The sequence below is a fragment of the Hibiscus syriacus genome, unplaced genomic scaffold, assembly GCF_006381635.1.
Source record: "Hibiscus syriacus cultivar Baekdansim isolate YM2019G1 unplaced genomic scaffold, ASM638163v2 tig00112813_pilon, whole genome shotgun sequence".
NCBI lineage: Eukaryota > Viridiplantae > Streptophyta > Magnoliopsida > Malvales > Malvaceae > Hibiscus > Hibiscus syriacus.
Window position 1 is genome coordinate 194,739 of NW_024063407.1, and position 23,184 is coordinate 217,922.

Here is a 23,184-nt window from a genome sequence, read left to right on the forward strand (position 1 = left end):
GGCCTGTTCCATTATCGTGTCTAGGGATATTATATATATATTTGATAACAATAATAAGTACCCTAATGTAGCAACAGTAACCAAGAAAAGGCCAAAACACCACTAAGGGCCATAGGCAGAACATACGAGAAACAAAACCAGAAACGTTTTGGATCTATTTTTGAAGAGAGTAACCGTAGCCTATAGGTTTAACGAATTTGATCCAAATATGCAAAACTCATCACTCACCGTGGGAGCAAGAGGTAATTAATAAGTTACTTGTGCCTATTACATGTTTGTTCATTGTACCATTTTCACAAGATCTAGATGCTAAACCATCGAGGACAAGGATTGAAACTTTGGGTCGATTATTGGCAAAACATAGGACGGGAACCTGAAGTACACTTTTTTTTTTGCAGGCCCGTTTCGCCTGGAAGACTATCATCTGTTCATGCCAGAGGAGCTAGGGCAAAAGGGTTCTTTGAGGTACTCACGACATATCTCACCTCACATGTGGTGATTTCCTTCGAGTCCAGACATCCGATTTTCCACTGTTATCTATGAACGTTATAGTCCTGAAACTCTGAGACCCTTGAGGTTTTGCTGTTATATTCTACACGCGGGAGGTAACTAGATTTTGAAATACTGTAAAAGGAACATAGAAGAAACTACTAATTGTTTTTCAGAAGGCATTTTCAATCATAAGAGTACTGCTTAGTCCTTTTAAATGACCAAAAGTAAAGCAAAAGACATCCTTCTTTGGTATTGAGCTATCACTTAATATATAGGCAGGTATATCCTTGTCTGATCCAAGGGTCACGCCTGGGATTCGCAGCATTTGGATCTCATACTAGTCACAGCCTCACAGGTGGGACTCTATCCTTTGATCTTTAATCAGTTTATACAAATACCCCAGCATGCTAAATTATCTTTCGACTTAAAAATAATGATGTCATCGTCTATGTGTGGTTACAGGCTGACAAATCTTTGGGTCAGAAACTGGCTTCTGTCCTCGGTGTGAGATCAAGTTATTGATGAGCAGAGTCAGTCGGGGAAGCATTTGCAATAAGTTCAACCAACTGGTAATTGGTACCGACCATTATATTTGATTCAAAAAACGTGTTTAATTTAAACATTCAACAAATGCAAGCAACGGAAAACACCTCATAACTGTCGCTGCAACTCTTTTTAATACTTCGCGGGGGGGGGGGGGAGTTCTTTTATACTGTTACATCAAGACTATAAATATGGCCAAAATACAACCGGTAAAAGATGGATACAACATAAGTTTATACAAAGGGAAACAAAGCCAGCAGTGGTTTAGTTATCCGAAAAATCACCATGTTTTGGAATTGTAAAATGTGTATCAAATCCCTCACCCTTTTTCTCAAATAGATCATTAGATAGAAGCATCCCCCGATCATTGAGGGCAGTTTTGGAGAAGGATCATGATTGTTTGATGCTCCATTAAAGTAGAGAAGATATTTCATTCAACAAATCTTTAGGTTTCACCATCACCATCATCCTCGTGATTCTCTGAGGATGCCCGTGGAAAGAATTCATCCTCAGGGAAAATCTCCTTAAATAACTGTCATATTCCAGAGCCAGTATTACCTTCCAATCAGCAATCAGAAATGTTCAACATTTCGTGTGTAGTTCATTCCAAAGAACAAAGTACATAAAAAGCTCAAACAAAGCACCACAACAACAGGCAATTGTGTGTGTATAGAATATTAAATTTCATTAACACCAGCAAATTATGTACCTTAACAGTCGCATCTATGAGATAATCGTAGTTCAGTTTACCATCTGTCATGGGAGTAGAACAGATAAAATCAACTTGACCCTGTATACAAAACATAACTCTGTTGAAAAGGGCATACAATCAACCGTATATTGACATCAATGTTATGTTTGACTTGAAATTAAGTTTGGCAAGATTGGAAATTTCATCTTGGTTGGTAGCCAACTTATTGAAAAATTAATCTTGATTGATGGCCAACTCATTGGAAAATTCTTTGGTAGGTGGCCAACTTATTTTTCATGTTTGGTCCTTAAAATATTAGGTTATTTATAAGTTTAGTCCTTAGAACTCAACTATAAATAGGCCTAAGTATTTCATTAGAAATCATCCCAAAACAAGTTATCTCTTCCATTTGTTTTCTTCATTCTCTCACTTTGGGAATTTTAAAGAATTACATTTGTTGTAATATTTTTTGAATGTGAAGTTATCATCCGGTGTGGTGCCCGAGGAGTAGACGATATTCTCGTCGAACCTCGTAAATTTGGTGTGTTCTCTCCTTTATTGTTTTTATTCAGTTTTTTATTGTGTTTCAATATTTAATAGTTTGATGAGTTTATCCGCTGTGCAACCTTTGGTGGTTTTGATCTTGACATTTTAGGTCAATTTTGAAACTACGTTCGTGTGGGAAATAACTCAGTTTCCCCAACAATTGGCATCAGAGCTTCGGTTGAGGTTATCTTGGTGGTTCCGTTGATGAAAAGATACAGTTCGCGATATTGAATATTGTTCGTAAGAATTAAAATGCCAAAATACGGATCAGTTGAGACATCAAGCTCTTCATTTGGACCAGTGAGGAGGGTAATGTCAAATGCAAATTTCTCGGTGGAGTTGTTCGATGGATACAGTCATTTTGGCATGTGGCAAGGCGGGGTGTTAGACGTTTTATTTCAACAAGGTCTAGACATCGCCATTGAGGAAGAAAAAGAAAGAATGGCGAACAATCAATCGTTTGGCGTGCAGCACGATTCGATCTTGTCTTTCCAAGGAGCAGAAGTATGGGTACAAGAACGAGACTTTTTCAAGAAAGATGTGGAAAGCATTGAAGGAAAAATTCCTAAAGAAAAGCTCTCAGAATCGTCTTCACATGAAGAAAAGATTATTCATATTTGATTATCAACCAGACACCAGTATGAATGAACACATCACTGCGTTCAATGAGATAGTGGCAGACTTATTGGGCATGGATTGTAACACCCCCAACCCGTACCCGACCCGGATACGAGTCTGAGGTGTCACATTGACTACTCAAAACATTTACTTTTACAAATACCCAAGATTCAGTTTGATATTTCTAATAAAACCATATATTTTCTATGATATAAAACATATGCTTTTACAAAACTGATCAGAGCGTATCTAATACAAATATTTTAATTACATGCCAACTAAATTCTATATATAACAAAATACATGTTATTCATTTAGGTTCTGATCTTACATTCATTAAGGAGAAACTAACATGTCTTGCTCCTCTTAGCTTCTCTTCCTACTTTCCTAAACCTACGTATGAAACACTCACACGCTAAGTCATAGACTTAGTGAGACATATAAATATATATATAAATTATCAAATGCATGTACATATCATGTAATACAACGTCATACTGGTATACGTACTTTTTATATAACAATTACATACTCACATGCACGTCACCATTTATATTTTCTCACACTCTTATATGATTATCCTTTCTATCTCTTATCTCTTGTTCATATGATCTCTTATTTTCATATTCTATATCTTATAACATGTTCCTACATCATTATATGAATCCTTGATATTCATTTATATATATACCTTAACATATATTCATATACATCCCATAACAAATGCCATAACCCATAACACACATTCTTTCATGTAACATATACACACATTCATATATATCATCATATAAAACATGTAACACATTTCTCATTGCAACTCACATTTTATCGTTATCTTTTTGGTTAACCCATGCACACTACTGAGAACTTAAGGCATGTGAGTACATAGAGGTTGTGCACTATACTGTCACCACAACTCGTATAATTCCCACTAGGGGCGTATAGAATTTGTCCCGAAGGACCACGTAGATGTCCCGAAGGACAACTTATAACACATATGTCCCAAAGGACCACTATGTCCCAAAGGACCGCATAGACCCTCGACTCTTGGCATGCCAACTATACCTATAACTCTCATAACACATAACATGGGCATTATTTTTACCTCATTACACATTCACATATTCATATCACATAGTCACGTAGTTTATTTTCACGTAGCATTTTTCCATGAAATTCACATTCACGTATCACATAACTTTCCACTTGTACTTGTATTCTTTTTTTTCACATAGCTCATAATTATGATTCTTATCTCATAACATATATTCACATCACTCATATAACATACATAGCATATCGTGTAACGTTCTCATAGAAACACATATGAGTCATATCACTTTCACATATATTTTATCATATATCTTATCTCTTATGATCATATAACCTATTATCACACATACATGCATTCACAAGGTTCACATATAAAGATACATTCGACAATTAAACCTATGCATTTACTCATATACTTCTAGCACCATATTATTACAGGATCATGCTCAGGTACTCTTAAACATCATATCATACTATACTTATATTATTGTACTTATGTATCTATTATCGGAATTAGACTCATCGCAAGTCTTAATTCCATAAACATCATGTACACTTAATATCATGTACTCACCTGGTCTCACTAGTCAATATCGATATGTTATCTTTTCCTTGATCGATCTTATTTGCCAAGTTTCGGAACTTGTTTAGGCTCTGAATCTACATAGTAATTCATTGATACTAATCAGTATATTAATTAATATATTTTAAACTATCATTTCTTGGGCTAAAAGAATAGTCATTTTCATCTTTTAATGAAGGTATGCATCGATGCACTACTTGTGCATCGATGCACTGATGGCATTCGATGTTCGTATTTTAGAAGAGTGCATCGATGCACTTCATGTGCATCGATACACCTTGAACAATTTCTAGGATTTACCCTTGATGCATCGATGCACATAGCCCAGAATTCCAATTTATACCTGAAAATCCAATCTTTTCAGCTTAATTACTTTATATATCATCCCCTTTCTTATTCTTAACTTACATATACATGTTTAAACTCATTTATATTCATTTATCTCGTCTTTAACCTTAATATCCTCTCCTCTTTATTAACTTCAAGAATCATACCAGATTTTGAACATGTTTTAAAACTTATTCTATCACTCCACATCTCTTAATTTAACCCTTGACAAGTCAAATTCAACTTCAAAATCTATTAACTCCTTCTATTTCAAAAATTCACTTAAAATTTCATTTTCTTTAATCTCTTCTATATCCTTCATCTTGTTGTTTTAGAACAAATTAAGCTTTCCTTAAGCTTATTTATCCTCTAATGATCATAGCCCAACCTTAAAATCAATAATTAATCCACAAACAAAGAAACTCACCTTTGAGCTTGGAGATACGGGAGGAAGAAGAAGAAGACTGAAGAATACTCTGAGAAATTATCTCCTTCCCACGTGCTTATTACCCTTTATAAAGGGAAATAAAAATCTTTCTGAAAAATGACCATAATACCCTTGTTACTTCAAACTTTGTTATTTAAATCCAACATCAATACTTTTCATTTAAATCTCTAAACTTTCAATCTCTTCTGAGATTGGTCACTAAATTACCAAAAATTCTATTTTGATCATTGACCCGACTTTTGGGATGTTACATGGACGAAACCTTCAAAGATGAAGATTTGGCCTTGATGTTGTTGTCATCTCTTCCAGATGAATTTGAGCACCTTGAGACAATGTTACTTCATGGTAAGTATAATGTTACCCTTAAAGATATAACTGCTGCTTTGTATTGTTATGAGCTCAGGGAGAAAACTAAGAAGGAGAGCAAGTCGAAGCAACGGAGGCCATGGTGGCAAGAGGTCGCTCGAAAAGTCAAAAGCCAAAGTGGAGAGGGAGATCAAAGTCGAAGTCCAGACTGGGAAAAGATGAATGTGCCTTTTGTCATGAGAAAGACCATTGGAAGAAAGATTGTCCAAAGCTGAAGAAGAAAGAAAAAGCTGCTGAAGAAGAAAGGAAAAGCTGCTGAAGAAGAAAGAAAAGCTGCTGAAGAAAAAAGGAAAAGCTGCTCTAGATGTATGTGTTGCAGAGCATGATGCAAATGACTCTGACATATCATTGGTTGTTTCATCAACAATATTCCATTCAGATGAATGGATATTAGATTCAGGTTGCACTTATCATATGTCCCTTAATCGGGAGTGGTTCTCTGATTTAGTAGAACTAAATACAGGAGTTATTTATATGGGCAATGACAATGCCTGTAAAACTGTTGGGATAGGTTCAATTCAATTGAAGAATCAAGATGGATCAACCAGAGTTCTAACTGATGTCCGATACGTGCTCAGTTTGAAGAAAAATCTCATCTCGTTGGGAGCATTAGAATCCAAAGCTCAGTAGTCACTATGAGAGATGGAGTTTTAAAAGTCACATATGGTGCACTTGAGATGATGAAGGACATCAGAAAAATAATTTGTATTACTACCAAGGTAGTACAATTATTGGAGCAGATGTAGCAGCTTTTGGAGGTGATGATTTGGACGCAACCCAGTTCTGACATATGCGGTTAGGACATGCTGGAGAGAAATCCTTGCAAATTCTGGCAAAGAAAAGATTGTTGAAAGGTGCAAAGGCTTGCAAATTGAACTTTTGCGAGCATTGTGTTATGGGAAAGCAGAAGAGAGTGAAGTTTGGCACCACTATACATAATACAAAAGGTATTGTGGATTATATACAGTCAGATGTATGGGGTCTTTCAAAGACATCGTCTTTGGGAGGAAACCATTATTTTGTAACTTTTGTAGATGACTTTTCCAGAAGAGTTTGGGTGTATCCGATGAAGTCTAAAGATGAAGTGCTTCGAATTTTCCTTAAATAGAAAATATGATCGAGAACCAAACTGGTAGAAAGATCAAACGTCTTAGGACAGACAATGGAGGGGAATATAAAAGTGACCCATTCTTTGACGTTTGCCATGAGTATGATATTGTTCGACACTTCACTGTTAGAAATACACCACAACAGAATGGGGCATCAGAGCGTATGAATCGAACATTATTGGAGAAAGTTCGATGTATGTTGTCTATGTTGGGTTAGGCAAGGCATTTTGGGCTGAGGTTGTGACATATGCTGGTCATCTCATCAATCGTCTGCCATCATCAGCGATAGGAGGAAAAACACCATTGGAGGTATGGTATGGAAAACCTACTACTAATTATGATTCCTTACATGTATTTGGATCCACTACTTATTATCATGTGAAGGAATCCAAGCTTGACCCGAGAGAAAATAATGCTCTCTTTATGGGAATCACCCATGGAGTGAATGGATTCTGCCTTTGATGTTTAAACACCAAGAAGATAATTTGTAGCAGAGATGCTACCTTTGATGAATCTGCCCTAGTAAAGAAGGTAACAAATGAAGCTATCCAGACAAGTAGTACTCCGCAGCAGTTGGAGCATACTCTAAAACAGGTGGAGTTTCAGCAGATGATGATCAAAAAAGTTGATGCAATTGATTCTTCAACTCCAATAGAAGAATCAGAAGATGAAGAGGTTCAAACCCAATAACCATTGGAGACACCAGAACCACTTACAGTTACAAAGCCAATGAGAGAAATTCGTAGACCTGTTTGATTTGTTGATATGGTGGCTTATGTTCTTCCAGTTGTTGATGATGATATCCCTATCACTTACCAATAAACAATACAAAGCTTGGAAAGTGATAAGTGAAAAAGTGCCATGGATGAAGAAATGCAATCTCTCCAAAAGAACAACACTTGGAAACACAATTATCGAAAGGTAAAAGAGCAATTAGATGCAAGTGGGCATTTACAAAGAAAGATGGATCTCATAGCAAGAAATATGTTCACTACAAGGCACGGTTGTAGCTAAATGATACGCTCAAAAGGAGGGAATCGACTATAATGAAGTATTTTCCCCTGTTGTGAAACATTCCTCCATTATAATATTGTTGGCCTTGGTAGCACAGTTGAATTTGGAGCTAGCTCAACTTGATGTATAGATGACTTTCTTGTACAGTGATTTAGAAGAGGAGATCTATATGACTCATCCAGAAGGATACAATGATTGTAACACCCCCAACCCGTATCCGACCCGGATACGAGTATGAGGTGTCACACTGACTTTTCAAACTTTGACTCTTGACAAAATTCAAAGAAAATTTAAACATTTCATTAAAGTAAAAGCGGTTTAGTTACATAAAGTGACCACAATACCCAAAATCAATCAGAGCATAACTAATACAACCAATTAGTACATGCCAACTATACTCAAAATAACCAACTACATTTAAATTCTCTATTTTTTGATCTGAAATTTTTGTAAGGGAGGTGCTGACCTGTTTACTCTTCTTCGTTTCTCTTCTAGCTTCTGTAACCTACGTGTGAAACAATCACACGCTAAGTCTATGACTTAGTGAGGCATAAAAACTTATAATGCACTTTATAACATATATCAATACATGCATGTTCTGTTCTATCATGATATACCAAATTACATGATTCCCTCATATCTTGAAAAATCATATCAGATTAATTACAATAAATAAATACGTACACATAACTCATCATTAACAGTTTATCATGTAATCACATACTTTTATGCTTAACCTTTTCAATCAAACACTCTACACACACAACATCATATCATTTATATAACATTTATCATATCACTAACATATATTTGTTTATATCTCTTGATTAGCCCATGTACATATGTGAGAACTATAGATATGTGAGTTTATGGAGGTTGTGCACTAATGCTGCCACCACAGCTCATATAAATGTACCGAAGTGCCACATAGAATTGCACCGTAGTGCCGCGTAGAATTGCACCGTAGTGCCATATAATAATGTCCATAAGGACCACATATCATTCCTTAAGAATCATATACATATACTAGGGATCAAGTATGTGTCTCACCAGACTTCACACATGTTTCAAAGAATACATATATGTCCCGAAGGACCACATATCATTCCTTAAGAATCATATACATATGCCAAGGATCAAGTATGTGTCTCACCAGACTTCACACATGTTTCAAAGAATACATATATGTCCCGAAGGACCACATAGACCCTCGACTCTTGGCATGCCAACTATACCCCTAGCTCTCATGACACATAACATGGGCATTGTCATTTATATCATTTTATATTCACACACGCATATTAATTATCTTTTATCACATGTCTGATCTCTTATAATCATGTAATCACATAGCTCATGTCATTTCTTGTAAAATCACATATATTATGTAATATATATAACTTATACACTTTCTCATATGTTCACATGGTTCACATCACATGAATCATATCTTTTCATATAGTTTATGTTTTATTCTCTTATATTCCCATACATGTAATACATATCAAGCATGGTTACACAACTCCTTTCGATATAACTTGCATGTACCTATATTCTTTTTCATATACTCACATAGTCATATAGTATAGTATTTCATATAACCTCATGAAACAACTCACATGGATACATACTCAAATACTCATAGTTACATCTCACTTAAATTATTCATATTTACGTAATCCATGGTCATATAGCTTCTATCACCAAGTCACTTATCTAATCTCTTATTCTCATATGTTCATATTTATCATATAACACATAAGTTTTATTGCATATTTATATCTCATTCCTACATCACTAATTCATAATATAATTTACATCATATCATCTATCTTATTCTGTATTTCTTAGTATGCACTTACATTACCTAACCTACATTATACTTATAAACCCGAATATATTACTTATATTATTTCTTTTATGTGCAATTTAATCTATTTACTTAATTCAATTCCGTACAACTCCTATAATCATTTCATATCACTCCATAGCTTCTATTATACAACTAATGTATCATAATTTTATTTAAGCATACGAATCTTTCTCCTCTATCTTATCTTATATGCTCATAGTATCACTGAAGTTCAAGTCTCCTAGTTAATATATTATTTATGTAACCTTTGCTTACTTAGTTCATATCCTTTCTCATAAACTCACTTTTACCATATTCTCATATTATTACTTAAATTATCTCATAACATGTATTCACGTAGTAATATTTCATTTATATATATATATATATATATCAAAGATCTTATCACATAACTTATCTTTTATATTCATATAATTTATTATCATATCATATGGTTTATATCATCATAACATATCACATATTCACATCAACCATATAATACATATATACAATAACATGTCAACACATATATACTTCTATTTATGAATTCATGCATTTTACTATGGAAATAGACTTGTCGCAAGTCTTATTTCCATTTAACATCATATAATACTAATATGCACTCACCTGGGCTCACTAGTCCATTCCAATCTCTTATCTTCCCTTTTTATCGATCTTACTTGTCAATGATTCCGGACCTCGTTTAAGCTCTGAATCTACATAATTATACATTTTAAGACAATTATTAGATACCTACACCTAGTAATTTGATACTAGCAACTTAAACGAACTTATTAAACCAATATTTACAATTTTCCTTTAGGGGGAATCGGTTCCCTCCTGTGGGGGTATCGGTTCCCCCTTGACATTCTGTAAATTCTGGTTCGTTTGAGGGGGTATCAGTTCCCCTTGAATGGGTACCGATTCCCCTTGCCCAGAAATCCTATTTTGAGCTCGAAATTCACTTCATTTCAGCTCAAACCTTCATATTTTACTTCCTTTAATATTCCTAACTTCCATACACATATTTAAACTCATTTCTATTCCATAATCACTTTTTTAAACCCAAAATTCCATTATTTACATGGCATTCAAGAATCACACTAAATTTTCAATGTGTTCTAATTCCAATTCTAACACTTCATACTTCTTAATTAGATTGATGACAAGTCAAATTCATCCATAAAACTTCAACAATCATACCATATCAAAATTCCATCTTAAAACTCATATTACAAATTCCTTCTTAATTCCTTTATCTTATTGTTTAAATCCCATATAAGCTTTCCTTAAGCTTATTTAATACCCAAATAATCAAAATCCACTTAATATTTAAAGTAAATAACTATAAAAACCCAACTTACCTATTGTAGCTAAGCCCCACATGAAGAAGAGAAATCAAGAAGAAGAAAGCTTCCAGATAGCTCTCTTCCCACGTTTTTATCACCTTAAAAGAAAGATAAAAATCTTTCTGGTCAAATGACCATTTTACCCTTAATTTCCTTTAATAATTACTAAATAACCTTCATCATATATTTCCAATAATCATTAATTATTTCATTCTTCTACTTTAGTCACCAAATTCTGAAACTTTTCAATTTAGTCACTAACCCGGTATTGCGGATGTTACAAAGATGGTAGTTGTGAGAAATGGGTTTGTAAGCTGAACAAATCGCTATATGGATTGAAGCAATCTTCGAGGCAATGGTACAAGCGATTTGATAATTTTTTGATGAGGCATAAATACATCAGTGTGATGGTGTGTACGTGTCCTGACATTTCATATGCAGTTGGAGTTATGAGCAGGTACATGCATGATCCTGGAAAAGGATATTGGCAAGCTGTGAAATGGATTCTACGGTATCTCCAACAAACTGTGGATGTTGGTTTAGTTTTTGAACAGGATGAAGCACTTGGTCAGTATGTGATTGGATATGTTGATTCCTACTATGCTTGTGATTTGGATAAGCGTCGATCAACTACTGGGTAATTGTTTACTCTTTCTAAAGCCCAGTAAGTTGGAAGTCTACTTTGCAATCTATGATGGCTTTGTCTACTACAGAGGCAGAATACATGGCAGTTTCAGAAGCTGTGAAGGAATCAATTTGGCTTAACGGGTTGATGGAAGACTTGGGAGTTGTTAAAAGTCACACTAATCTCTATTGTGATAGTCAGAGCGCTATTCACTTAGCGAAAAATCAAGTCTACCATTCAAGGACTAAGCATATCGACGTGAGATATCACTTTGTACGGGAGATCTTTGAAGAAGGAAAGATTTTGCTTCAGAAAATTGCAGCAGCAGAAAATCACGCAGATATGATAACCAAGGTAGTAACATTAATCAAGTTCAATCATTGTTTGAACTTGATTAACATCATGAAAGTATGAACACCTTCAGGTGTGTGGCGCTTGTGAGCGCAATTAGAGGCACAACATCAAATTTGGGGAGTTGAAGAAGTTGAGTAGGCTTGGTAATTTCAAGCCAATGTGGAGATTTGTTATGTTTGACTTGAAATTAAGTTTGACAAGATTGGAAATTTAATCTTGGTTGGTGGCCAACTTATTGAAAAATTAATCTTGGTCGGTGGCCAACTCATTGGAAAATTATTTGGTAGGTGGCCAACTTATTTTTCATGTTTGGTCCTTAAAATATTAGGTTATTTATAAGTTTAGTCCTTAGAACTCAAATATAAATAGGCCTAAGTATTTCATTAGAAATCATCCCAAAACAAGTTTTCTCTTCCATTTGTTTTTTCATTCTCTCACTTTGGGAATTCTAAAGAATTCCATTTGTTGTAATATTTTTTGATAGTGAAGTTATCATCTGGTGTGATGCCCGAGGAGTAGATGATATTCTCGTCGAACTTCGTAAATTTGGTGTGTTCTCTCCTTTATTGTTTTATTCGGGTTTTTTTTATTGTGTTTCAATATTCAATAGTTTGACGGGTTTATTCGCTGTACAACCTTTAGTGGTTTTGATCTTGATATTTTAGGTCAGTTTTGAAACTACATTCGTGTGGGAAATAACCCGATTTCCCTAACAATCTACACAGTACATTAACAAAACTCCAAGTTCTAACTGTTAAGCAAATTGAGTGATCCCTTTAAAACCCTGTCCCAACTCCCAAGTGTACAATATTTCTAGAAATAGTGATGATTATTCTAAAAAAAGAAGGAAACACAACAAAATAGAGGCCCAAAGTCGCAATACCAAAATATTAACACACGAGAAAAAGTGACCATAAGAAACATACCAAAGTGAGCTCCTGGCTATACAGCACACTCCAAAGTAGAGTAGGTTTTCCTTCTCCAGGATCACTTGGACCCGTAGAACCACTTTTTGCAGTCTCACTTTGAACTACAACATTACTTTCAGAATTTATAGGAGGGGGAGTTGTAAGAAGGGTGTTAGTGACTGCATGAATTAACTTCTTTCCTTGATCATCATCATTACATAATGCTGAGATATATAACACAAACCTAATAAAACAGAGAGGAACTTTTACGTTTTTGCATTAAGCAGGTGGATATAATTACTCCATTTTAGGTATGCATAAGATTAGAAACATTAACCAAGGTAAAAATAATAATAACGATCAAGTTTTTCTGTTCACTCGTTATCAATAAAAACTTACATTTGAATTTTTAAATTTCCGAAAGACAATACAACTAAATGCCAGGTAGACAATTCTCACTTCTCAAAAAACTTATCACAAATGATGTTTAAAAAGGTAAAGGAAGCTAAAAGACGACGGTTGATAAAATTCATCATCGCAAAACAACAAGAAGAAATAAAACCTATTCAGAAACTAACAAACTTACATGCCCGATGGACAAACAACCAAATTACTAGTTATTTGGAGAAGTATGATTGAAGTAACCTGCTCAGGAAACAATGCTAAGGATAAAAATGAAGAGCCGAGAGTTATTGGTTTTTTTTTATCTTAGTGTAATATTTTAACAAAAGCAAAGAAAATCATTCTTACATCTTGGAGGACATACAACCAAAAAGTTAGACATATCAGGCTTCAAATAAGTCTTTGTGATGCATATTCCCCTCACAATCTTTCCTCTATCATCCTTGGGGCTGAAAAATGGAAGCTTTGCTTGAAGTGGATGTGTTGGCAAAGTTACCTTAAGGGGTGTTTGGATCAAGAAATATGGGATTTCATGGGAATAGAATCCACATTCTCATGTTTGGTTGGCCGAGAATCTCATTCCCGGTAATGTTTTATTACCAATAGTAGATTTTTTAGGTTATATTACCGGGAATGTCATTACCTCCATTTCCTTAGGTATTGTTGGATTACCAATGTTTTGGACTAAAATGCCCTTAATTTTTTTTCTTTCAAAAATATCATTATTCTGTCATTGAATAATAAAAATTCTACGAAGGTTAAATTATAAATTTATCCTTAAACTATTTTAGATTTATAAAAAAAATCTATAATTAAAATTTTATATGAAGTTCAGGGGTTAAAATAAAATTTTATCATTTCATTAATTTTTTTTATATTTTCAATTTTGTAAAAAAATATATATAAATTTTATGAATTTAAATTTTTAAAGAAAATATATAAACATTTTTCAACTTGTTAAAAAACAAATATATAATAATGACAATTTGGTCAAATATACATTTTAATAATCTTTTATTCCTTTAACCAAATACGATAATGTTACATTACTGCTAAACCAACCAAACACAAAATACAATATTCCCAGTAATCCTATTCCCTGATAATCTTACATTCCCGCTGGTAATCTCACATTCAGTGAACCAAACATACCCTAAGGGGCCGTTTGGTTCACGGATTTTTGGATTACTGGGAGGAATACTTTTTTCCGGATTAAGATACCCATGTTTGGATAAATCATATTCCCAAGTGAAGGTAAAATACCAACAATGTTTTTTTGGTCTGAATTACTGGGAATGTTATTCCCACATCTCAGCTAGGTATTTCTTTATTACCGTTCTTCACGGGCTAAAATACCCTTCTCCCCGTTTGCTTGCTTCTGGGAATGAAAAAATCCAGCTTCTTCAATTTGGCGAGAGAAGTTTACAGGGTTTCGATCGTCCCGTTCTCTATTTTCAAGCTTCGATTTTGATTGAAATTTAGTGGATGTGTTTTGATGACCACTTTCTAATCGTTCATTGATTACTTCTTATTTTTTGCGATTGTTCATTACAGAAATGTTCCTTTTTTAATTCATTTATTATATTTGATTTTTATTTTTCTAATATGATCCTCCAACATTTAGGTTTTAGGGTATGGATTGATTTTTGCTTCTGAATTGTGATATGATCGCGGTGGATTTTTTTGGGTCTTTTTTTTAAATATATATGAAGTTCAATAATTTGGACTGAATTGATTGTGTTGCTCTATTTGATACTCGTTCGCATGATTTATGAGTAATTTGAAAGCTTGTGTTCTTTCTTTGAAATTCATATTTATTTTTCCTCTTTTAGAGTTTAGAGGGTTCCAGAAAATGCAAGAGGCAGAGGTGGAAGAGATCTTTTCTTTAATTTTGGTGGTGACCCCTTTGGGGGCTTTGGTGGTCCAAGAGAATTCTGTCATGAGAAAGCTGAATTCAGATGGTAGGGTGGATACATGCAACATGTTAACCGAACTGAAAATTGAGGTTTACTTATCAGCTTAAAGCTCTTTCCTTTTATTTGATAACACAGTTCAGTTTCCTTTGCTTTTGCAGCAAGCTGGTCCTTATGTATGGATCACATATCAGGAGGCTTATGATGCTGCACTCAGAACAGGTTCTGCCATGAGGAACCAAAGTTAGCCAGTTTAAACACACTTATTATTAACAGATGAAACATTTGCGGTCACATTTGTAGGGAGACCGATGTGGTATATATGGGTCCAATTATCCAGATTAGATCATTGCTATGGAGGCGTGTGGAATTGCAATTGAGACGATAACCACTTATTCAAGCCACTATCACAACTTTACAAGTTTATATTGTATAATTTGTTTGTTATCCTCTCTTCTATATGCTTGTAACAGTCAAGCTATAACATATGTACCTCTATATGATTCTCTTGGAAATTCCATTACTCCATTTACTGTTCAAACTTCATTATTTAATTCATTTCGAGTTGATAATTTATCTGGTTTTACGTTGCTGCAGGTGCTAATGCAGTGGAGTCCATCGTTAACCATGCTGAAGTTTAAATAGCCTTTGTTCAAGAGAACAAACTCCCTGCTGTAAGTTGTCATTGCAAAATGAAGCAATGTGGTCATTAGATAATGTTATATGAATTTTGCTTCCTCCAATTGCAGACTATAATTTTTTTTTCAGTTGCATTTCATTTTAAGTTTTGATTCACATTATGTTTTTTTTATCCTGGACAGATCCTATCATGTGTTCCAGCATGTTGTTCTTACTTAAAAAGTAAGTCCAGATTCCATTAATTAGGAGCTTTTACATTAAGGTTACTTATTTTCCACAACAAAATCTCATCAACTTAAGTATTTATCTTCTTTCTTCAGCTATTGTCATCTTTGCAAATGTTTCCAGCAAGCAGAAGAAGGAAGTCGAAGAGCTCGGTGTGTCGCTCATTTCATGGAAAGAACTCTCTGAGCTGGTAACATTTTTAAACTTCCACCGGTTAACTTTTGAGGTGGAAGAATTCTCTGAACAAATTTAAATTTTGAGTCTTTTGTACTTTGGATTATGATGAGAACATTTTTGTAGGGTCATTCTGTCATGAAAAAGTTGAATTCAGATGGTATGGTGGATACAATGCAAACCTTGCATAATTTGAATGAAGGCAAGTTAGTGTTACATGCAACAAAGTGTTGTTGTATATTTGTTGATAGAAGTAGATTAACTGGTCCAATGGCAGTTTAAAAGTAAATCTTCTGAATTGGTGAATTTTCCAAATGAACTTATTGGTTTTGAAGAATCTTGGAATGGAAAAACCCAAAAGTATTTGCCTGGTTGGTCTAAGAATTTTATTGGCAATGATACCATAGGTAATATATGTCTTACTACAATGTTTTTCCCTTGTAATTTTGCATCACGGAATAAGGGGAAAAAAAGGCAAGACTAGTTCCCCCGTTTCTTCATTTAGTTTTTTTTATTATCTCAGTTTTCACTTTACAAATTTATAGTTGGTGTAACGGCCTGAATAATGTTGAGGCAATGCTTTTTTTCCCCATCTTATAACCTCAAATCATATATTTTCCTACAACTATTGTCTCAGGGGCTAACAACAATGGACAGAACAGGCAGGCATGTAACATCCCAAACTATGGGTTAGTGACTTAATTTTAAAGTTTCAAAATTTGGTGATTAAAGTAGAAGAATGGATTAGTTCAATGATTTATCTGGAAATAAATCCTAAAAGATGTTAGTAATTATAAAAGGTATTAAAGGGCAAAAGGGTCATTTAACCAAGAGATGAATTAAATAATGATATATATATATGGATAAGGATGAGAGATTTTCCAGAAATCTCTTCTCTCTTTTCTTCTTCATTTTCTTTTTCCTCCCGTGAAAGCTCCAAGGCAAAGGTAAGATTCCTTGTTAGCTGATGATTTGTTGATTTTAAGAGTGGGTTTTGATCCTTAGGTAATACTTAAGATTATGGAAAGCTTAGGTTGTCCTAAAATCAAAAGATAAAGGAGATAGAGAAGATTAAAGATTAGTGGTTATTGAATGAAATCTTGAAATAGAGTTTATAATAAGAATTGAAAGTTGGATTTGACTTGTCATCAATTTAAGTAAGAGATATGAAGTAATATAATTGGATTTGAAACATGTTGCAAAATTGATGTAATTATTGAATTACATATGGAAGATAGGATTTTGAGGTTTAAGATGAAATAAATGAGTATAGATTGTTTTCAGTATGTGTACTAGAGTTAAGAATGAAAAAAGGGATGAAACATGAAGGATTTAATCCAAAATGAATGATTTTCGGGTTCAAAAAGAGGATTCTGGGCAGAGTGCATCGATGCATATTCATTGTGCATCGATGCATCAAGGTTAAAACCCAGAAATTGTTTGAAGGTGTATCGATGCATTGGTAGTGCATCGATGCACTCTTTTAAAATAAATACATCGAATGTAATTCGTGCATCGATGCATAAGTAGTGCATCGATGCATCCCATTAATAAGGAAACATCAAATGCAATTAGTGCATCGATGCATAAGGCATGCATCGATGCATCCCAGTGATAATACAACATCGAATGCATTTTATGCACCGATGCATCGGTAGTGCATCGATGCATACTTTTATTGAAAGATGAAATTGACATTTTTCTTAGTCTAAGGAGTGAACTATTAGAGTATATTAATTATAATACTGATATAGATCTATGAATGATTATGTAGATATAGAACGTGATTCCATTCAGAAACAATTGAAGGATTAGAATCGAATCAAAGCAAAGCTAAGGTGAGTGCATCTTATTTTATAGAATTATATGGAAATTGGACTTGTGATAAGTCTATTTCCTATAGTTATAGTGCATGAAGTCTTGATTATAAGTATGTGAATGACATGAAATGTATGTATGCTTGATTATATGTGTTGACATGTTTTTGTATGTAATGATATGATGACAAGATATAAGATATGCGACAAGATAACTGTAATACATGAAAAGGTGATATAAGTTGTGTAATAAACCATGTGAATTGATATAAATAATTTGGAGAATAAATAGAAATGTGGGATAAAATAAGTAATATTTACTTATAAGGTAAAAGGAGATTATATGAACATATAGTATTGATAGGTCACATAAGACTACATGTCCATCTTTTAATGTAATAAAAGTGTATATGTGAAATGACATGATAGGTGATAAAAATCGTGAGCCTATATGAATATGTGATATATGTGATGTATGGGAAACATATGAGAACAAAATATGACAATGATTTACATGTCATATGAACACCAGAGAAGTGTTATTTCCTATAATTATAGTACATGAAGTAATAAATTTAAATATGTGAATGACATGATTTGTATCATGTATGAATTCATGAGTAAAAACATGTGTGAATATGATTTGTATGCATTATGTCATGTGAACATAAGAGGACAGAGCATAAATTATATGATATGAGATATATGAGAAAAGGTACATGTAATATGTGAATTATATGTTTATGTGAATATGTGATATGATATGAGATTCATAAATACATGTTTATGAGATATATGTTTACACACACATATGGTATGTGACAGAAGAGAATGAACATGTGATTATAAGATCAATGATTACACGTACATTTGGTACGCGACTAAAAAGAAAAGATATATGTTCATAAGAGAAAGGATATGAATAAGTAAATTGATTGTTATAAATGATAATGCTCATGTTATATGATAAGAGAGCTAGTGGTATAGTTGGCATGCCAAGAGTCGAGGGTATACCTATGTTCTACGGAACATATCGACAGAATTACCTATGTCTTTCGAGACATATGGACAGTATACCTATGTTCTAAGGAACATATGGACATAATTACCTATGTCTTTCGAGACATATGGACAGTATACCTATGTTCTAAGGAACATATAGACAGTTTACCTAGGTTCTTCGGAACCTATGGACAGTTGCCGAGGATTTTTATGACCTCTGGATAGTTACCGATGATCTTTATGACCTCTGGATAGGTCCTTCGGGACATTGATCGAGCTGTGGTGACAGCATATGTGTGCACAACCTCAATGTACTCACATACCTTAAGTTCTTACTAGTGTACATGGGCTAATAAAGAGATTAAACAAACATACTGAATGTGATATGTATACGATGGGTTTATAAATGGTTATAAAAAGTAAGTGATTTACACGTAGGTATCATGGGCGAATAAAGAGACAATAACAATACAATATATGTGATGTATATACTTTTGGTGATATAACATGTGTTCCCTGAATTATAATGATGTTGATAAAGATAATAATATACATGGGCAATGCAATTGAAAGACAAATGAAAGTGAAAGTAATACAAGAATGTATGTTGCATGTGTGTATGACATGATTATATTGTTATCATGCAATATACATGCATATTGAAATGTCATGATTCAATGGTATGAATGCACATTCATGAATTTATTGTTATATGTTTATTTATTGCCTCACTAAGTCAACGACTTAGCGTGTGATTGTTTCACACGTAGGTTTCGAGAAGAGTAAAGAGTAATACGGAGCAAGACAGGTCAGTTCTCCTTACCAAATGTCAGATCAGAAAATATATGTACTGTATATAGAGTGTAGTTGGCATGTAGTCTAAAGATATAAATTGTATGAACTCTGATATATTTTGTAAACGTTTTAAATAAGTTAAATGTTATAAAAGTTTTTAAATTACTCACTATTTTATACGAATAAATATTTGAAAAGTCAATGTGACACTTCGGACTCGTATCCGGGTCGGATACGGGTTGGAGGTGTTACAAGGCAGGTCAGAGAGGATGGGCACTTCCCTTTACTAAGCATTCTCAGTCGAAAGAGAGGGTGATGCCGGATGCAAGAGACGGGGGAGGGCTCTCACGCATCCAGCACTGTGCAAGGATGAAAGGATCAACAGATTTTGAAGATGATAGTTCCCGCACTCAAGGGAAGCGAAGGGCCTAAGTCGGAACATACCGACTAGATCCTGTAGTAGAGGGCATTACCTTTTCTCATATATATAGTTTTGTATGCTTGGTTGTTGCCATCTTTTAGAGGTTATGTTTTCCTTTAGTTTTAAGCTCATCGGTCACGTATTATATGATATATTTGTGGCTGTCCTATAGCTGAAGGGGTAGCTAATGCAAAGAGATTTAGACAATTACTACAAAAACATGTTGTTACGATATAATCTCGATTCTTCGGATTAAACATTGCAATTTGACATAAGCAAATGCTTTGCTTCACTTTCTACTGAATTTTATTGTTGTGGCAATGTAATTTTGTGATTGGCTTCACTTTCGACTACACTTTGTGTTTGATTCTCACATTAAAGTGTGAACTGTCAAATCAAAGATTAACGAAAAATTTGATCTATTACAATATTCATATGCTTATTTAGTTAAATGTTGATGTAAAATTTTAATATATGTTTAGATAAATTATGTAAATTTTAATATTAATTAAAATTAAAATAATACGTGATATATTTAAATAATAAAGTAATATATTATTTTTATATTTATAATTTTCATTTAAATATTTAGAATTCAACTTGTTAAAAAATATAGAGCAATGACAATTTGGTAAAATATACATTCCAGTAATCTTTTATTCATTCAACCAAACACTGTAATCTTACATTCCTGCCAAACAAACCAAACACAGTAATGTAACATTCCCAGTAATGTGTTAGGTAATGTTATATTCCGTAATCTATTCCCGAAGGTAATCTTACATTCCGTGAACCAAACGCACCCTAAAGTTAGATCAAATTTCTGGCTGAATATATCCTGACCTGAAGCTAACCTAACACCCAATATCCTGAGAAGTTTGCAAAGGAAAAATATGAATATCATTTACCTTAACATCATAACAGTCTGAAGAGTTTAAACTTTAGGATGAATACAAGATAATATTTATTTAAAGACTTTAAATTATTTGACAATAAATGTTCATACTCCTGTATACATGATGATTGAACTTAAAATTTTTAAAAATATTAATAATTTTTTAATTACTAAAATCATTTAATTCGTGTTGAGATAAACCAATTAAATATATAACATAGCTTAACTGGACATTTGGCATTGAATTAGATGAGAATGGAACGGATTGGAGTATCCATCTTGGATGCATTCTTTTCTGAGTCGCAAAAGAGCTCACCCTGTGCCGAGGCCGTTTGTTTGAATGATCCCAATTCCCAACGCCCAATTGAAAAAAAAGTTAATATCAAATTGCAAGGAATCAACTCAAGGCATAAGGATCAGTGACGTGGCTTAAAAGATTAACCTTTTTGAACTCCCGCCCAAACGCGGGCTCCAATATTTTTTTCGTGATTCTATTTTAATTTTTACATTCTTCCTTTTTAGTACGAAATCCCTTTTAGTTTTAGGCAAAGCCCATTCCCCCACACTCCAAAACCGCTCTAAAGTACAACTCTAAAAAGAACTCTCTCTTCTGTATCTCTTCGCCTACTTATTTCCCAAGGCAAAGCACTATCGCTTCAGGTAACTAGCGGCGCCGACTCAGTCCCCTATTAAACTGGTTTTGACGGAAACCTGAGTATTTTGATTTTGCCTTTTTTCTCGCAGATTTCATCATGAAAGGTGGTCAAACGAAGTCCGATTCGATGAAAACTGGCAACAAGTGAGTTTTGCACTGTTCTATTCGATTAATTTGTGTTTTGCTTCCTAATTATTTATATATCAACCACGAGGAACGTAAGACCTGTTTTCGGATTTCTTGATAGATTGAAAGCCAAAGGCGCAGGCGCTGGAAAGCGTGCGAAGAAGGCCGCCAAGGATCCGAACAAGCCAAAAAGGCCTCCCAGTGCTTTCTTTGTTTTCATGTATGATATATATTCTCTTAACAACTTATTTTTCTGCGTCTCTGATTCTGTTTTTCTTATCATTCATTATGTGATTGATTAATCAATTAAGGGAGGAGTTCAGGAAGCAGTATAAAGAGGAGAATCCTGAAAACAAATCCGTCGCTGCTGTGAGTCATCATTGTTAACGCAAATTGTTAAAGTCTCTTTAGTTTCTTTTTTTAATTTGATAATTAGAATTCGGACTTCGAAGATCTTAGTCATTAAATTTTTGTATTTAGGTTGGCAAAGCTGGTGGTGCGAAGTGGAAAAGCATGACAGATGCTGTGAGTACTTCTATTTTCTTTTCTTTTTGCTTATTTTGGTGAGAATCATATAATGCTAGTACTAGTATTGTATTTTAGATTTTTTGTTACTAGACTTGTATTTTCCTGAAGAATTTTCTAATTATCATTTGGAATTTCAGGAGAAGGCTCCTTATGTCGAGAATGCAGAGAAGCGCAAAACTGAATACAACAAGAACATCCAGGCATATGACCTGAAACTGGTAAACAAGAATAATATTTATTCTTCACTATTCTCTGTTATTAGTTTATGCAATTAATATCATAGATTTAATTCTTGATTTTACGTTTGTAGGCTGGTGGTGGAGGAAACGATGATGAATCTGATAAGTCAAAGTCTGAAGTTAATGACGATGAAGGGGGGAGCGGAGAGGTTGATTCTAATTCAATACTCACTCTATCTGCAGATTAATAAACATATGTGATTTGCTGTTTGCTAGATTGGATTTTAATTTGTTTTTTCTTCTGTGTTGTTGCAGGATGAAGATGAGGATTGAATGAGCAAATTTGCTGATTTGATCTGGTTAGGTTTATTCTGGATAGCTTGTCCTACTTAGATATGAACAATTAACTTGATAATAATAGATAATAACCAAGAATGCAATTTTAGATTTCATAACAGATGGATATGATGGACTAGCTGCAACAGTAACTTCTTCATGGATATTGTACTTAATATCAACAACTAAGTTTGTGGTT

At 33.8% G+C, this 23,184-nt stretch overlaps 2 protein-coding genes and 1 long non-coding RNA gene across 8 annotated transcripts; 2 read left to right on the forward strand and 1 right to left on the reverse strand.

The window, feature by feature from the left end:
- Positions 1–1,202: 1,202 nt before the first annotated feature.
- On the reverse strand, positions 1,203–13,476 carry LOC120183808 (rab escort protein 1-like). Its single transcript, XM_039188432.1, has 4 exons — positions 13,465–13,476; positions 12,897–13,122; positions 1,745–1,825; positions 1,203–1,567 (listed from the first exon to the last, which is right to left on the reverse strand). Coding segments are annotated over exons 1-4 (396 nt in total). The 5' UTR covers positions 13,467–13,476; the 3' UTR covers positions 1,203–1,480.
- A 959-nt stretch (positions 13,477–14,435) lies between these two features.
- On the forward strand, positions 14,436–18,018 carry LOC120183804. 6 transcript variants are annotated; one of them, XR_005521967.1, is made up of 7 exons: positions 14,436–14,534; positions 15,113–15,241; positions 15,355–15,867; positions 16,015–16,054; positions 16,153–16,247; positions 16,358–16,920; positions 18,006–18,018. It is a non-coding gene; the product is annotated as an uncharacterized LOC120183804 (long non-coding RNA). The 6 variants fall into 6 exon arrangements; XR_005521965.1 differs by lacking the exon at positions 14,436–14,534 and adding an exon at positions 14,551–14,709; XR_005521968.1 differs by lacking the exon at positions 14,436–14,534 and having other exon boundaries at positions 14,717–15,241; positions 15,355–15,623; positions 15,791–15,867.
- Positions 18,019–21,691: 3,673 nt separating this feature from the next.
- LOC120183799 (HMG1/2-like protein) lies at positions 21,692–23,069 on the forward strand. Its single transcript, XM_039188427.1, has 8 exons — positions 21,692–21,821; positions 21,906–21,960; positions 22,064–22,162; positions 22,254–22,311; positions 22,423–22,467; positions 22,608–22,688; positions 22,781–22,858; positions 22,965–23,069. The coding sequence occupies exons 2-8, from the start codon at positions 21,914–21,916 to the stop codon at positions 22,980–22,982; spliced, it is 426 nt and encodes a 141-aa protein (XP_039044358.1). The 5' UTR covers positions 21,692–21,821; positions 21,906–21,913; the 3' UTR covers positions 22,983–23,069.
- The last annotated feature ends 115 nt before the right edge of the window (positions 23,070–23,184 follow it).

What these genes read in the sequence shown, in the direction of transcription:
- LOC120183808 (XM_039188432.1), bottom strand. An exon ending in ATAGCCAGGAGCTCACTTTG is followed by an intron (nt 1,826 to 12,896) that starts GTATGTTTCTTA and finishes TTTTGTATACAG; the next exon opens with GGTCAAGTTGATTTTATCTG. An exon ending in TCATAGATGCGACTGTTAAG is followed by an intron (nt 1,568 to 1,744) that starts GTACATAATTTG and finishes GGAATATGACAG; the next exon opens with TTATTTAAGGAGATTTTCCC.
- LOC120183799 (XM_039188427.1), top strand. Translation starts at nt 21,914, where the DNA reads ATGAAAGGTGGTCAAACGAAGTCCGATTCGATGAAAACTGGCAACAA. An exon ending in AGTGCTTTCTTTGTTTTCAT is followed by an intron (nt 22,163 to 22,253) that starts GTATGATATATA and finishes TAATCAATTAAG; the next exon opens with GGAGGAGTTCAGGAAGCAGT. An exon ending in AAAACAAATCCGTCGCTGCT is followed by an intron (nt 22,312 to 22,422) that starts GTGAGTCATCAT and finishes TTTTGTATTTAG; the next exon opens with GTTGGCAAAGCTGGTGGTGC.